A 17,712-nucleotide genomic window follows, 5' to 3' on the forward strand; every position below is an offset into this window, starting at 1 on the left:
CTCCCGGGGGTGTTAGAACTTTGGACCGTCAGGGAGGCAGTCACGGCCTCCCCAGTTCTCTGAAGGCCCCCCCCCCTGGAGAGAAGCAGAAGTGAGGAAGGTGGTGCCACCCCTTGAGACATGGCACCCTGGAGCATTTGCCCCCCTTGCCTCCCCCCCAGGAACGCCACTGGCTAGTGATGCAGCCAGAGGGGGAAAATAAAGAATACAAAAAGCAGCCTAAAGTTTGCAGTACCTGTTAGAAGTGGGAAAACAAATGCATATGTTTACTTATGTTTCTGGCTTTGGCATGCACAGTGTACTAAGGGAAGGCTATATTTCCTGCACAGGCTGCAGCTTTCTGTGAGACATAGGTTCCATTTTAACATTACAACACCATGAACCCAAAATGTGGAAGGCCAGTATGCATTTCTTTCCTTCAGCTGAAGAGGTCTATGAGCCAGCCATCTTAGCCTGACTCTACCCACCAGCTCAGATAACTTGCTTGAGATTCCGAGGAGGCAGAAATGTGGCACACACATTAATTCATTATTATTTATTAGCTGTACAGCAGTATATTCTCCTTCCCAGAGTCCAAACCCCATTATGTATTTTTATAACATTTTATCTCATGTTGGTTTCCTAAAATAATGAAAAATATCACACGGTACAGCTAAGTACAAAAATGCATCAACCTAGAATTGGATAGCTAACCTGATAGCTCTCTTAAAAGCGATACATAGAAGAAAATTCTTTTGAAATCAGCAAGACTGAGGCTCTATAAAAAGCTTACGTTTTTAAACATGTGACGGTTCAATATACAGGCATCATTTGTATTTCACATTATTCTTTTTTTCTTTTCAATTAAAGACTCAAAAAAAAAATCTTATAATTACTGACCTAGTAAAATTTCCTGGCCTAGGTTTCAAGGGCTTGGGAGGCCCCCATGACGAATTACCACCTCGGCTTTCAACACAGAATTCATAAACAGAAAAAAATGGAATAAAGAAAACGGAGTTGTGAAAATCTGAAACTCAAAAAAAAAAAAAATCCAACAAAAACCAAAAGGGGCAGAAGTGAGACGTTTCCAATGCCAAGTCCAAGTGCTTAGGAACCGAGCTGGAGTACGGATTTCTGTCATCCTACGTGCAGACTTGGGTGGCATTCTTCCACTAACGTGATAGCTTCTGAAGTTCAATTCATTACCAATTCCTGCATAATTCTTTTTTGCAACCGTTAAAATGACGGGGCTCTTTTTAAACTCCACTCCCCACCCACCCCTCCCCACCCTCTTAATTAAATGGAAAAAAGATTAAAATGTAAAAAAAGTTATTTACAAAGCTTGATCATTACAGAGATGCTCTGCAGAAAGCAAAGCAACCGGGAGGAAGAGACACCAGCTGGAGCATGCCAAACCTACGGTGCTGACACAAGAGCCAGTCAGTGGAGGAGGGGGGTGAGGGGAAAGCAAAACCAAAAATGCAATAAAAGTTTTACAACCCTCCTGAGTCTGCATTTACAATTAAAAACCTCTAGAGAGCAAAAACCAAGGCCAGAGAGCTTCAAGGAACGCTCAAACAGATCCAGAGCGGTGGGTGTGTGAGCACTCCAGTCAGGGTGTCCACGCGTCTGTGTGAAGGCTGTCCGTGGCCTCTCACTACAATGCAGTGCAGCATTAACTGGATCAAGCAGCCTGCAGGAGACCCACAGGGACTCAAAAATTGCCCCATGTTCATGATCCTGTTATGCTAACACTAAACAGAGAGAAAGAGTTCCAGGCAAATCACTTTCTATCATCATTTGAAGTTTTGTTTCCCGGGTTGTTTGGTAAAATGGTCTAAAAATGATGCATTTCCCAAAGCCAAAAATAAGGTAAAAAGGAAAAACAAAAACCAACAAAGGGATTGAGCCACTTCAAAAGAGCCCAGGCCAGTCCAGTCAGAGCACAACCTGTCCTCCATCACCGGTCCATCATGCTGAGTATCATCTCCGGGGTGAGGTCTCCATTGGGCGCTTCCACTGCAGCTGGCTGAGACCCCACTGCGGCTCCTACAGTCTCTGCTTCGGGCTCTTTCTTGACTTCCACTATAATGTTTTCAATTGCACCAGTGTTCTGGTCTTCCACCTGAATGATTGCCGTTGCTAGTGAGCCAAAATAGGAAAGGGAAGGGGGGGGGAGAGAGGGGAAAAAGGTCAGACTCTCTGGAGAGACTCTATAAGAGCACCTCTAGGTTGCTGTCCAAGAAACCCATAGCTAGACTGTGTGTGCGCACATGTGCAAGCACAAAAGTGATACTAGGTGCAAAAACCAGTTTCCCAACTTTCTGGGGTAAAGACAGAAGCAAGTTTATGGCTTACAGCAGTAGTATTTAGCTTTTATGTGCCACAACCCCAATGAAGAAAAAATGGGACTGGGGACCCACCATCAATCCCGACTCCCTCCTGGGACTCTATCTGCCCACTCCCCACCCCCATTATGCTCTTCCAGCATTGTTCACTGTAACCAAATATTCTTATTAGAGAGAGCAGCAAGTTTCCATGAATCCTGGCACTAGTGAAAGCTATTTTAGCACAGTTGCTAAGAACCTGAGTAGGACTGGGAAATAATTTCCAGGTACCTGAAGAGGTACAACACACGCTTCCCCTTTTACCTGGCAGTGCTGTAGTCCAATGGTCTTAACATATCTTGCTCCTGTAAGTAGCACTTGTGACCCCACTGGGGTCAGGATCCCAAGGTTGGAGAAGAACACTGCCTTAAACTAGCTGCCAAGATATATATGCTTGGAATTGTGTGGGCAATGTCTGCTGCAAAAAGCCAGAGAACTGTTTGAATGATTACAAGGGGCCTGTATGTTCAGAGGAAGTTCAGGGACCTCAGTACTCTATTCCTGACCCATGATTAGAAAATACTGATTTGTTTCATTGCTACAGATTGCAGACTAGATTTTCTTGGTACAGAATTTGGATTGCCTGGGTGCAGAGGAATCTTCCATTTGATTCTGAGCACTGTGTATGCAGCTCAAGCCAAAACAGAGCACCAATGCTACTGGATCCAGGTTTAGGCCAAGGGAGCAAATCCATTAACAGAAACTGCTGCAGCACATATTTCATTTAATTTTAGCCTGGGTGGATGAAGACTGTACTCACTGACAACTATGCAGCAGAACCTGGCAAAGGCCTCCCTTAAACAATATCCAGGATGGCTGGCAGAACTGATTTCTGCCTATGATAGTTCAAGTATCATGTTGGTATGGGAAGGCTGGGGGGAATCTGTATCTAGTTGAGCATAATTGAGCACTGCTCATGAAACACCACCAGACTAAATGTATCCTGATATATATATTACACACACTTGTTTAACTTGCATTTGAGAGACAGTTTTTTTTTTAATTTTTAATTTGAGGATTGCTTATGGAAGAGTTCACACAAGCAGCTTGTGTCCACTTACAGAAAAGCTCTGTGTCACTGTATCCTGGTACTGTGTTTCTGTGTCAACCCTCTTTTTGGACAGCCAAATTTTCTAAGCCTTATGAATATGAACTGGCCTGCCATTTGAACAAATGTTGAGCCATATCAGAAGACAAAATGCTCATTAATATCCATCCCAGGGTCATTAGAGAGACCAGCTGACCAGATTTGGTCATGCAAGTTCAACTTAGTTTATGGGATATGGAAATGTTTAGCAACGTGAGTGTTAACTACAGTCAGGAATTATCCATCTGCCTGAGCATGTGCCAACTCATAGTCTAGTACAGGATGGACATTCTTAAGAACATCAATTGCAACCCCAATCCCATCAGTCTAGCCCAGCAGTTCCTAAACTTACCGTGGTCATGGTGCCCTTCTTTCATGGGGGGGGGTGTCTTTTTTCCCCAGCTCTCCTGGAAACCACCATCTTGAATCATGCTAGACTTCATATGATCCAAGATGGCTGTGCCTGGGAAAGCCAGGAAGAAGAGGATGCAGGGGACATCCTGCAGCGCTCCTGCAAGTTTTCTGCAACCCTCAGGTGCCACAGCTCATCGTTTGGGAAACACTAGTCTTTTTAGGATAGTGAAAATATTCAGGCTGCTGATCCCTGCAACTGCAAAGTTGAGGGACAGAGTGTGACTTGCATGAGCTACTGATCTTCCTTTGTGCGGTAATGTGATGACGCTACAGCCAATTACTTCTGGATTATGGCACTTGGAGCAGCACACAGGAGAGAGTACTGCAGCAGCAAGGTGTCCTTGCAGCTGCAGTACCTTATCCTGCACACCCGCCCCCATGCTGTGGGTAGGACAGCTCTGGCTCAGGATTTGCTGTTGAGGGTGAAGGTTGGCACCCCCTCAGGGTACCTGGGGCAATGTATCCCCTGCTCCTCCTTAGCTATGCCACTGCTTACTTTACCTGGTTTGTTCTCACAGTCCACCTTGCCAAACACTGGACCCTGAATAAAAGGACCACAACACTGTCCTGCTCCCCCAACTCAGCACTTACGCTGGGGCTGTTTTGGTTGATTGGCTTTGCCTGGCGGCCTTCCTCTCCGCTTCTTTGCTGGTGGCGGTGCTGGAGCCACAGGTTCTACTTCTGGTTCAGCCTCTATTTCAACTGCCGTCTCTTCCTCCTCCTCATTATCATCCAACTCTGGCTCTGCATTTTCCTCTTCAATATAAAAAAGTGATACACATGAGGAAAGCCAATCAGGACAGGCTTCTGACAGCATAGACCAAACCATTGCCTCAAGTTCAAGCTTGAATGAATGAAACCCAGAGTTCTGAAGTGGCTGAGCTGCAGAGGAAGAGAGCCCCAAATAGTGAAGAAACCCAGAATGCAACAGCAAAATAGTCTTCCATGTTTCTAGGACTTTCCCGCAATGGAATCAAAAGAAGGCAATGGGAAAACAGGAAGAGAAAGCTATGAATACACACCCTGCTGGAGCAGGGAGAAAGAGAGAAATGTTGCACCACTTCACTTGTGAAAGTTGCCCAAGGACCTTCTTCAGCAACACCAAGCTATGGCTGGTGGGATATCAAGTTGCAAGCATTCACACCAGTGACTTAACTATGAACTTCACTTTTTCCAACACGTCCTGCAATATCCTCCAGAGCTGTACAGACTTTGAAATTCAGTAGATTCTGCTCATAAATTTGTGCCACTCCTAGCCACTAACTGGTCAGAGCCCAGCAAGTGTCAGGATACGTATATCCCAGCATCTGATCAGCAAGTAACTCAACACCCTGCCTCTATTAGGATTTTCCTCCCCCCCCCAGTTGCCCACCTACATATATGCATGTATGAGGAAGTAAGCCATGGCCCAACGGGAAAAACCTGTTCACCTCTTTTTGTGTGTATCTTTTTAAGCCACAATGAAGGCTTTGGACTACTGCAGCATACAGAATTCTGAAGCTTGGGCGGGGGGCCGGGGGAAGGAAGGAGAGTTAAGAAGCTGGCAGAGAGCTGAAGGGTCATTGTCAAGTAACCTGCTGAAAACTAAAAGGCTAGGTAATGATACTACGTTGCCTGTACAGGTATGCACCCACCAGGCAAAGCTAAGATAGCTCAGTTTGTGAGATGGCACATAGACCTTACCACTATCAGAAGAGTCCTCTTTCTTGGAGCGCATCTTTCTCTTTCGGCCACGTTTCCCCTTCTTGGGCTCACCTCCGTTCTCTCCTTCTACCCCATCAGGGCCTGTGCAGTTATCTGCGTGTCTGGCCATGGTGTTCTAACCAGGGGAGAGAAGGCAAGCATTAGAAGTTGACAGCCTCCAATGATAGATGCCTGAAGTCCATCATGGACCCATCACCTCCAAGATACAAGTACAGATTTCAATCTCAACAACACATAAGCAATGGCACAAATTGCCAAAGCAGACACCAAGCCCCAACATATGGCTGCAGGGACAAGCTCAGTGCTTTCAGCACACTCTTCTGAGCAGCCCACCCTCCAGTCCACAAGGATGCACATCTTAGCAAGTGTATGACAGGAAAGATTCAGATGCCAAAACATTTTCTGGGGATCAAGACTAGAAGGCAGTTTCTTTATACTTTGCAAACCTCAATACACATGTCATCTTTTAAAAATCACAAAACTGCTGAATGAGTTAGAACATAAGAGCCCTGCTGGATCAGGTCAAAGACCCACCTAGTCCAGCTTCCTGTACACAGAGTGGCCCACCAAATGCTTCAGGGAGCACAAAAGACAGCAAGACACAACCTGCGTACTGGTGCCCTCACCTGCATCTGGCATTTGCTCTTAAAGAAAATGAGAGAAGACTAAATTCAATCACATTCCTTCTTTCATTATTTGCTTGAGATGCTCTGGGAAATCCAGCAGTTGCTGGAAATCTCTAGCGCCCTCTCTGATATCTTTCTGCAGCAAGGCAAAGATTTTTTTTAAAATTTTTTTATTTTCCCCAGGCCTTTGGATTCTTCCATGTGGTGAACTACCACTGTGATTTTTATTGCCTTGCTGCTTTATCTGATACATTATTCTAATTAGCAGATTTATGATTTTGTTTGCATGTGTATCTGCTGGCTACCCTGGGAAAAGTATACTGAGGGATAGAAAGATTTTCAGTCCTTGGATCTGTATGCCTCCCACCCTTTGGCTGCATTTTACCACCCCCTGAAAATCAGTTTGTTCAAGCAGGCCTTAGGCCTGCATGTTATTTTGCTGGTTTTCTCCTCCTGCTTTTCTGTAGCAATTTTCATCTGTTACTTGGATATTTTCTTTTATTTCACTGCTGCTTATTGAAATGTTATTTATTTTTGTTAGCAGCTTGTGTTTTGTTGACTCCTTGAGACACCTTGGGTCTAGTTTTGAACTAGAAAGCAGAGACAAAAAAAAAATTTGACACACACACCCACACACAAATCTTTTAAAGAAAATAAGTTCTCTCTCTTTGGGCAGAGAAGTGCCCAAGACTCTGGTATCAGTTTAAGAACTACTCTTTAGAACCACCACACCTCCAACACAATTGGAGCACTTACACGGCGTGTGAAGGTTTTGCCACACTTGGAGCAGACAAAGGCAGCTGGGACAAAGTTCGGGTCGTGGTAGCGCTTGAAGTGCATATCAAGCAGCTGCTTCTGGCGGAAGGTTTTATCACAATGGCTACAGGCGTAAGGCTTTTCCCCAGTGTGGGTTCTCTTGTGCATGATCATGTGCCGTTCCTAAAGGACCCAGAACCCAGAAACAAGTCAGTAGGAAAGCACCATTAGTCTATAGCACATCATTAAGAGATTTGAGTAGGCTAACAATTTTCCACATCTCACACTGCCAGATTAAGGGCAACATTCTTAAAAGAATTACACTGTCTCACCTGTCGACATGCATAGTCACACTGGTCGCACTTGAAACGCTTCTCATTCTTGTGAGACTTCTGGTGCTGGATGAGTGCGTATCGCTCATGGAACACAGCATCACAGTAACGACACTTCTTGCCCTGCTCAATATAGGAATGCTGCTTCCGCAAATGGACACCTAGTAAAAGTCAACAAACCACGTCTACAGGTGCTCACACTGAGTTCACTGAAACGTTAAAAGTTTAGCTGAGCCAGCAATCACTGCACTGTTGACCTACGCTAAGTGGTTTAGCCTATGCTATTTTAGCATTCTGTATTTGATTTTCTTTTATCAAAATTACTACTTGGTTTGGAGCCCCAGGGCAAACTGGGATTAGCACACCAAGTTCTGACTGCATACCTGGATCAGTAGAGTCCAATAACTAGTGCAGAATTTAACATTATTCTCATATTTTAAGTGTCCACTTTGGAAAGCCATTATCTAGCCGTCATGGGAAAACAGTTGTCTAATCCTCATGGGGGGGGGGGGAAGAGTGGACCCAAAAAGGCAACCCAGTAAATACACAGAGCAGGTCATAGTCTGCTCTACTGCAAGGAGTGCAAAGCAGCTTCCACATGGTTCCAAAAAGGTGCTTCATCCTGGCAGGGCCAGGCCAGCATATCTAAGCAGCAGGACCAAGTCATTTGTCATCAACACATTCTTGGGACCATTAAAATGCCACCAAATCCAGCAATGCACTTTGAATCTCAGAGGCAGCGTCCAGTGATTTCAATTAACCACATCTTTAGTGAGAGGATGGATCCTCAGTCTTAAGTCACTCACCCAGGTCACTCTTCCGTGCAATGACAGTGTCACAGTGGGGGCAGTGAAACTTGGCCACATTCTCCGTGTGCTTCTGAAGGATGTGCATCTTCATCGTCCCACTCTGGGTGAAGCGAGCGTGGCAAATGTAACACTCATAGGGCTTCTCACCTTTCAGAAAGGGGGAAGGAGAGACAAGTGGTTAGCCCAGAAGGCTAATTTATTGGCAGAAACATCACTGACATTGGGGGTGGGGGAAAGAGATAGCATTGGAGAGACCTTGTCAAAGCCTTGACAGGGCAAACACTTTAAAGAGAAGAACAAGATCTTCAAGTGATGCAAGTAAGAGACAACAGTAATAGGTGCTCTCTGATTGCCAGTGTCTCTTCTGCACCCTAATTTCCATTCCGGCCACAGCCACTGAAATCTGACATCAGGAAATTTCCGTTTTTGATGTCTAGTTAGAGTATTGCTCTTCACCTAGTGGGTCATTGGAATCTGTAAATAGGTCACAGCCTGGTCTAGGATGGGTTGCATTAGTGGCACATCTGCTTTTTTTCTTTTCTTTTTTTTAAAAAGTAAAAAGATCTGGCGAGAGGAAGGATGTATATTTGTACCGAAGTATACCAGCTTTATGTTAAGGAAGTGTCACAGGTCTCCACCTCCCATCCCATTCATGGGAACTGTAGTTTTGTCCTGTAGTCAGGTGTTCCCCTGTATCCGTAGGCGTTCCATTCCAGGCCACCCCCGCGGATATGGAAACATAAGATAAAGAGAACCCTATATAAATATGGTAGCAGCTCCCTCTGTCTGTTACAAGGGTTGTTTGAAAACTGGTTTTTTGTGTTTTTTTTTGGCAGATTTTGTGATTTGAAAGGCAGAAAGTGGTGTTGTATTTTTATTCCAAGTTCTTATTTTTATTAATTTTAAACACTTTAAAAGTGTACTAGGTAGTTGATATAGGTGACAGTGTCAGCAGATGCAGCCACAGGATTATTTTTAACTGGAAAAGTAATCTATTTTAATTTCTGGAAAGTATCTTAGCCATTTCTGCCCAGCCCACATGTATACACATGTGATCCCTTTTGCATATATGCAACGTTGGGCAGAAATGGCTTAAACGCTAAAATGCTATGTTTTGTGTTTTTATTCAGATATTTTAAACACAAAATGGTGGTGTTCTCTGTTTTTAACAAAAAAATCCTCTATTACCTTTGTTTTTCTATAACAGGGATTGAAGCATAGATGTTTCTTGTTAAAGGAACATTCTTGCTTCACTGAAGAACATGGCATGCAGTTAATCTTCCTGCACACTACAGGGAGAAGACTAACAGAATATTTGGTTAGTCTCCCTCTTGTGTGCAGACTGGTTGCCTGCATGACACATTTTTAAGTGAAGCAAGAATGTTCCTTGGTTAGGCAATAAACACCTGTGCTTCAATCCTTACTACAGAAAAACCAAGGTACTCTAATGGGTGCGGGGAGGGGGGTAGACGTGTGCATAAGTGAAACCACAGATATGGGGGGATGCCTGTACACTACTGCCATTAGAATTCTCAGGGTTTCCTAGGGCGGCTTGTTAAACCAGAAGGCCTTCAATGCAGACATGCCCCGAGAAAGAGAGAGGAGACAAGATGGAAGGCAGAAATCTAATTAAAAAACTGGGTCCCATGCTGCTAGTTAGGAAGAACAGCTGAAGACTATAGGGCAAGACTAGTTGCTATGTGTGTTGAAATAGTTTGTGAAAAAGTAGGGACAACTGTTACAGCAAAAGGGCTAGCAAGGCTCCTGCAAGCCACCCTAGGCGTTAATGTGGATCCAAGCAATGCAGACTACAAAGATGGCCTTTATGCAAAGCCACTAAGATGTTATATGTCCCCTCTTTCTTTAGAGGCAATCCAGAGCTGCCACCAAATCTGTTTTTCCTCACAGGTTTTATACCGCAAAGAAACAGTGCAGAGACATGTTCCATCACATGCTGGTCCCCATCCCACCACCATTGCTAGAGTGTTATCTGTACCAGAATGGGTTCTCATGTGCCTCTTCAGTTTGTAAGTGTCCCTGCTGGCGTAGCTGCACAAGCTGCACTGGAATGGACGCTCCCCTGTGTGAGAGCGAATGTGGCGTTTCAACTTGCTGACCTGAAATCCCCAAACACAACAAGATTAGTGACATGAAGACAGAGTTCAAGGCAACTGCCTTCCCCTAAAGAACTGAGTGACTTTAGAAGTTTTCAGCTTCTTTGGCTCCAAAGGGGAACAGACAGAAGGTAAGAACAGCCAAGGCGCTACAATACCTGTTGGGACAGATTGCTATTTTCAGTGGTTTATAACCATTTTCAGTCCTTCACAGAGTGAACTGGTCGAGGTAGGGGCCAGAAAGACTGCAACATCAGATCACTGTCAAAAAAGCATTCCCTCTCCAACCTGCATATTCAGCAGAAGATCTGGAAAAGGAGCTCTTATGCATTTACAACTGTGTGCACTCCATACAGTCAGGGCATCCACAGGATCAAAGCCCCTTAATATACAGAGTGTCTGCACCTGAAGGCATCTCTTTTCAGACCTCTGACTGAACATGTGGAGCTTGGAAACAAGCTGGACTTTGGAATGGGGCCAGAAGTACAATCCCACACATTCACTATACATGTAGAGAAGGTGGTCTGAAAAGGGTTTCTATGTTTGCTCAATGGAATGCTGAACTTTTTTATTTAAGACAGCAAGTCTACCATAAGCCGCTCTTGGAAACCAAGTGGCTGTCCACCACATACAATCCCTTGTAGCTGCCATTTAATTATAAGCAGATTATCTTTAGAAGAGGTGCTTCTCAGAACATGATTTAGGCTGCAGTCCCACACACACTTATCTGAACGAAGTCTCACTGAACAAGACCTGAGCAAGACTTAGCTGGCACAGTCTTTTGAATAGCCTTAGTGAGGGGCATGGGGCTTTTCTTAGGGGGCAAAAGCCCCCTTCCCCTGAGGAGACTTTCAGCAGCCTCCCTAGCCCCACTGGATACAACAGTAGCCATTTTGGCACCACTGGGGAGGACCGGGTTGTTAGAAGAGCCATTTTGGCACCATTGGGGAGGACCGGGTTGTTAGAAGAGTATGTTTCTCAGACTAACAGTGCAACTCTAAGTAACAGCTAGGGAGAAAGAATTAGGTTCCTTGGGAAATCGTCAAAGCTAGATTTTAGCTGCGATGTGATGACACACTGCAGCTAAGAACGAACTCTGAAACCGAGGTTCCTTCCAGGTACAAAGCATACCTGGGAGTAATTCTTAAAGCAGGGTTTATAAATTATTTTGCAACTGTTCAAACTCATAACAGTTGCAAAATAATTTACAATTTCGCTTTAAGAATTCCTCCCAGGTATGCCTTGTGGTATGGAGGGGCAGTTTTCCAAGAAACAGAAGCCTCAAGTCTGTGAGTTTAATGAGAACTTGCTGGATCTCAAACATAGCCATTTCAAACAGCTACAGAACCATTTCCCCTGCCACCCAGTAACTCATGCACACAGCCAGCCTTTAGAAGCCCATGGAGAACTATCTGATACCACATCACTGCCACCTCTTGACTCTCATTATCATGCAATTCTATTGTGAAAAGTTCACATTTTAGAAATGCTTCTGCAACAGAGACAAGAGAAGATGGAGGTGGCTAGGTATCTCAAAATGGCTTTTTCAGAGGAGTGAATGGAATGAAGGATGACATCTCTGAGAAAGGACCCCATGTAAAGGAAATTTGCTTCTGAAGGCAGCCTGAGATGGGAGCAGATTGCTTACACCTAAGGGCACGTTCAGCCACCATCTTGGAAAAAAAATAAACCTGCAAACTTGAAAAGAAAAAACAGTTTGAGACACACCTCCACGCTGGCATAATCACACATGGAACACTTGAATGGCTTCTCGTGAGTGTGTTTGTAGCGGCGATGCCGAACCAACTCGCCACTTGTCACAAAGGCCATGTCACAGTCGGGGCACTTGTGAGGACGAGTACCTGAGAGCAACCAGAAATTGGCATTAGAAAAGGAGCACGAAAACAGGCAGCTGCTTTATTTGTGACATTTCTCCTTTGGACCTTGAAACAGTGAAAGAAATGGGCAACAGAATCACCCCCAAAAAGGAAAAAAAATTTACCAATTGTAAAAAAAAAACAAAAAACCCTGAAGATGCCAGTACACTAATGGCATCAATGCTTAAAAAGGCTAAATACTGTAATGGCATTAAGCAAAGTGGTTTTTTCTAGTCCCTTGTCTGTAAAAGATATTCCATTATTTGGTAACAGATCTGTGTCTCATAAAGAAACATCATTTTTGAGGGCTATTTTAATTCTGCTCCCATTCCATTAGAAGCTATATTCTGCAACTTAGAACAGGATCATAGCCTTTTAGATGACCAATTAGTAGCTGCTAAAAAAAACCCAACAATGAATTCTCAGTGTGAATTGGGAGATCAAGTTTCTAGTCCTCAGTCACAAGAAGACTTCATAATACAGAGACAAGCACAAGGACTGGTTGATATGCTCAAGTGGTTAGTGGACTGGGAGGACTGTATTGACCACATCATCTAAGCAATACCTGTGTGAGTGTTGAGATGGTTTCTCAGCAGCGTGACTGTCCGGAAGGCTCTGCCACAGAGGTGGCACTTGTGCGGCCTCTCATCAGTGTGGCTTTTCATGTGACGGTCCAGGTTAGAACGGCGTGGACAAGTATAACTGCACAGTTCACACTGGAATGTCTTCTTCACCCCTGTTCAGAAAAGCAATTCAAGGAATAGCTTTAGCAGAACTAATTCAGACCTATCAAGAAAAGGTAAACTGTGTCACTGTAGAAGACAGTTTTCCTACTCTGAAAATCAATCCAGTTCAACCTGAAGAAAAATTGCAGCCTGACCCCAAATCTGGCACTTGGGGACAAGCCAGATGCAATGTCAAAGAGCATCACTATCTTTCTGGATTTTTACTTTAGGCCGAGGTAGCAAGGAAGAGAGACAAGAGGAGAGATCTAGATTGGGACCACAGAGGTAGAGAAGGATATAACCCTGCTCCCAGAGTCCTGATCATAACCTCACAGACGCCATGAAGAGAAAGAGACGGTGCTGCTTATAAATGTCACATCTAGTTTGACTCTACACCACAATAATCCATTGAGCCACCCATATAACCAGGTCTCTACACATGGCAGCACTTAATCCTTCAAAGAAAAAGTGGAGGAAGAGGGCAAAGCATCTTTCTTGACTCTAATGGGCCACAACTGAGATATCAAAACCAGTCAAAGAACCAGCTGTCATGGTAGAGAGGGGGCTCTCAGCACCCTCAAGTTGATCCAGAACAGTAGAATCTAGTGGTTAGCATGCTTGCTTCTTTCCTACTCCCCTCTCCCCCTCCAAGTACATGCAGCTGAATAGAGAAAAACCTTGGTAGAGTGCATCCACTGCCACCAGCCCAGGACAGATAGAGGGGGGCTGTCTGGGCAGCACCCCCCTGGAAAATACTGAACCGTGGGGTTTCCTATAAAAATCACTTTCAAAGGTGCTCCTGAAGAGCAAGGAGACATGACAATCCACTGCACTTTCCATACCAGGGACCAGGAAGACCCAAGGTTAAAATATTAACAGTTTATTAAAAATCTAACCAAAAAGGAAGAGACAAAATGGGCAAGAACAGGATAATGAGGAGATAGGTTTGGCAGAAAAAGCACAGCTGCAAGTTAAACTGAAGACTTTGTATGCAAGCTGGAAGGAATGCAAATAGGCAAAATTAACAAAAGCCCTTATGACTGCTAGCTAGACTTATTCCCCATCTTAATTGCTTTAAGGATGGGATCGCCATCCCTTTTCTCTCACTTCTTCCATGAACGGGCCTCTCCTATCGAGCTTGTGGGCAGCTAGAATGAAGAACCACCTCTGCCTTCTGACTTGGAAGTTTTATCACTAGGCTGTAATGAAAGCATCTGGCAATCTGACAGGAGGAGTGAACCCAGCTGGGCATCCGCCTCCCAGGAGAACTGGGGGGCACAGGAGCCCATCAGCAGGCACATTCCTGACTCAACCTTGTTTCTCCCCCTTAGGTTTATGGCATTTTGCAAAACAAAGGGACAAGGGCTGTAAGTGGCAGCTCCCATCCTGAATCCACAGAAGTTGCTGGGGAGCCCAAAACATACACACAGAAAGAAACGGGGGATCTTGGAGAAACACCGGGATTCATCACAGCAGCTATGTTTTAAAAGACCTGCAGCCCAGAGAGATTCTTTGCTTTAGGAAGACAAGGTGTTCAAGACAGGCAAAGCTTGAGTCCTGCCCAAGTCTCAAAAAAGTGCCCCCCACACCACACCGTCAAATCCCTGACCCCACATACCTTTCTTTTTAATTTTTGTTGGCTTTGGTGGCTTCATGTTGCCCACCACTTTTTCTGCATTGACCTCAGACAGCAAGCCTTCCTGCTGCTCCTCTTCAAAATCATACACAGACACGTCCACATCCTTCCCCTCCTCAGTGTAACGAAGTTTGCTTTTTTTGGTTTTCTTTGTCTTTTTGGCTGGTGGCTGATAGTCTGGGTCCTTTTGCCAATTAGGATCTTCCTGCGGCTGAAGTTCGCCTTGCTCCAGTGTTTCCACCTCGCCGTTTGCACCAACTTTTACCACTTGGAAGCCTTCTGGCAAAGGGAGGGTGTGGCAGATCATGGGCTCCCCCTCCTGGAGGCCTCCTTTGGAGACCTCATTTTCATAGGCCCCCTGCAGTTCTTCCACAGAAGTGGTAGCAACAGGTACAGATACCGGGACGGGCACCTGGACAAGTTGGAGTTCACCAAGGTTTATTGGCTGCTCTTCCATGTTCACAACCTGTAGGGTTATGATCTGGGTGTCATCCACGGTGGCCTCGGTTTCCTGCTGTACAGCACCCTCCATGACTTCTGTCTTCATCTGAAGCAGTGTCGTATCGAGCTGTTCCATCATCACCATCTGGACGCCACTGTTGACATCCTGCACCACTTCAGTCCCATCTGCCTGGTTGGGTGGCATCGAGCAGGCATCCTCCTCCTGCCCACCTTCCCGGCGCCTTTGATACGTCTTCCTTTCTTTGCCTTTAATGAAAGTTTCAGATTCCTCACCAACAGCCTCTACTGCTTCTCCTTCCATGTCACCTTCCTGATGGGGAATAAGAGACATAAAACTCAGCCTAGGCAATGCCTTTGAAAATTTACAAGATTATGACACTTAAGTAATTTAATCCAAACAGGACACAATGCATTTTGTCAAAAGACTGGCTAGAACCCAGGCAAAACTACAGTTACTGTTCCTTACACACTTCTGAGGTACATCCATACAGAATGGTGTTTCATTTTGAAGCAAGATTTTGGAAATAGGATGTAGGGAAGCCTAGTGTGTTGAAGAACTGGTGTGCATTTCATTTTTATATCCAGATGCTTAAGTCCTACAGGCAGGGTGAATTCTAGCACAGGAACCTACTGATTTTGGGGATTTCTCACATTATGGTCAGTCAATATTGCCCTGAACTGACTTTACAGTGCAAGCTATGCACCAAAAAACTAGCAGTTTTCAAAATTTATGCCTTCAGGAAACAATCTGCATACCTGTTGAGAAACTTCTGAATATCAGAGACTGAAATCCTGCCCTCCCCCATGCTGCAGAGAATTTGGAGGGGCAAGTTATAGGACTCTCATTCGGTTTCTATAGGACACAGAGCAAACTTACTGCTCCCCACTGACTGGTGTTTCATTTGAGCATTCTGAACACCCACCTTTGCATTGTAAGGGAAAAACTGATGGGAGTGGGTTGCAGGGCAAGGCTGTTTTATAACTCTCCTTAACCAAGTAAAACTAAAGCTGATCTGAAATACCCTCCCAAATTCCCACCATGGTAAAAAAGGGAGGGGAAGGGGAAATAAACGCTCCTGATTTTCAGAAGGGTGGAGAAATTCTGAGAAGTGTCTTGTCCCATTCCCCCATCCCAGAGTGACAGTACACCACTATGCAGTATTCCAAAGAGAAATTCATGACTATGGAGAGGAACTCTGTACCCCTGGGACTGCTGCAGCAGAAGTGTCAGGGAAAAATGAACACAAAACAGGACAGTCACATACCACTAACCCATGGAATGAAACTCAATGTAATGCATTCTACCCCCCCCCCCATATTTAAAGCCAAAAGCACCTGAATGTGAGTCTTACATTTAGCACTGAAAAAACATACTAAAGTAATCACTGGGTGCAGGGCATTTCTTGCAGAGAGAGCTCCAGCCAGTAGGGGACACTGGCGTGACACTATGTGCTTCAGAGCAGCGCCTCCCTACAGGAACACCAAAAAGCAACCCTCTACTTTCTCTTCTCCCTTTCTAGTGGAAATGCTAATTTTTAAAAGCGGCACAGAAGCCAACTTAACTGCCCAAATGCCAGTCACTCAGACATTTTGATGGGGACGATAAAAAGGCACACGAGTAGGCGACATGTATGTTCTACAATTGCTCAATATGCTGTTTGCAAGAGCAAAGAGAAGGGAAGCCAAAAATGTTAGAGGAAGATTAAGAAGAAAAACACAGAAGCAAAAGCAAGCTAGCATGGTTGAGGTGCTTATTTAAAAAAGAAATCTTATCCCTGGAACTTAGGGGAGGTAAGAAAATTCAAAAAACACTGCTAACAGCTTTTATCTGAACTGGCATTTGGAAGTCAGGGCCTTGCATCAGGTGGGAGTTCTTTTAATTATCTAAGGCAGTCATGCAAACAAATCCAAAAGAGTTATTCACCCACCTACCCAAGTTAGATCATTTGTGACACAGTGACAGCAAGCTGAAAGAGGGTCAAATCAATTCACATTAAAAAGCACGTGTTGCATGTGGGTATGTACACCTGGTCACTTTAAACATTTGAGAGAACGAAGACAAATCTTGCAGTACCTTAAAAACTAACTTAATTGTGACATAAAGGATAATATTGCAAGAACTTGTTATTTGAGATCCACAATCAGTGGCCAGCATAAACAAGGAGGGGGGTATTTAATTTAATTACTCTTGTCTACCATTTTCCTTTGAATATGTTAAACTCTCCAAGCCCTCAGGATAGGTTATGACACAAGTAAATCAGTTATAGGAGGCTGATTGAAGCTTACATATTAGAGTGGCCCTGGGATCCACTTTGTCTCTGAAACCAAGAACAGAGAGGCTGACAGGAAGAGTGTAGCATGGATGGACATTTAGTAGACAAGGTATAAGGAATGTATTGCATGCTTTTATGGCTCAATGGACCTGCCTTGTCGCTTGCACTTGGAAAGCATTTTTCTCTTGGGAAACCAAATTATGCACCCAACCTGCATTTCTTCTAGTGTTGTCAAAATGATTCAGGATTATTATAAACCATTTTGCACAAATCCTTTAAAAAATTATATTTGCTAATAGTGTGACTAAGAATTGGGAAAAGTATACAGCTAAATCCAAAACAAACTTTCACACAAGGAGTCACAAACTTATTTACAAGTAAGTACATTGAGCTTTTCAATGCAGTTCACAAACAGGCCCTCTGAGAGGAATTTTAACTGGGGGTACAAGTTTCTTTTGGGCCTCCTTCCCAAAGGGGATAAAGGAATTTACTTCCCTAAAGTCAGACAAAATAAAATTGTCATAACTGGTT

The 17,712-nt window shown here is 44.4% G+C and overlaps 1 protein-coding gene across 3 annotated transcripts in view; it reads right to left on the reverse strand.

The window, feature by feature from the left end:
* Positions 1-520: 520 nt before the first annotated feature.
* Positions 521-17,712, reverse strand: part of CTCF (CCCTC-binding factor) — a 31,227-nt gene continuing 14,035 nt past the window's right edge. For all 3 annotated transcript variants that reach the window (XM_066637521.1, XM_066637520.1, XM_066637522.1), the window contains exons 2-11: positions 14,429-15,218; positions 12,651-12,821; positions 11,937-12,070; positions 10,091-10,211; positions 8,092-8,241; positions 7,286-7,446; positions 6,954-7,136; positions 5,551-5,686; positions 4,459-4,623; positions 521-2,121 (exon numbers count right to left, since the gene is read on the reverse strand). In XM_066637521.1, the coding sequence (XP_066493618.1) occupies positions 1,940-2,121; positions 4,459-4,623; positions 5,551-5,686; positions 6,954-7,136; positions 7,286-7,446; positions 8,092-8,241; positions 10,091-10,211; positions 11,937-12,070; positions 12,651-12,821; positions 14,429-15,209 (2,184 nt within the window). In that variant the 5' untranslated portion in view covers positions 15,210-15,218 and the 3' untranslated portion in view covers positions 521-1,939. The remainder of the gene's footprint in view (positions 2,122-4,458; positions 4,624-5,550; positions 5,687-6,953; positions 7,137-7,285; positions 7,447-8,091; positions 8,242-10,090; positions 10,212-11,936; positions 12,071-12,650; positions 12,822-14,428; positions 15,219-17,712) is intronic.

Source organism: Tiliqua scincoides, chromosome 9 (assembly GCF_035046505.1).
Source record: "Tiliqua scincoides isolate rTilSci1 chromosome 9, rTilSci1.hap2, whole genome shotgun sequence".
NCBI lineage: Eukaryota > Metazoa > Chordata > Lepidosauria > Squamata > Scincidae > Tiliqua > Tiliqua scincoides.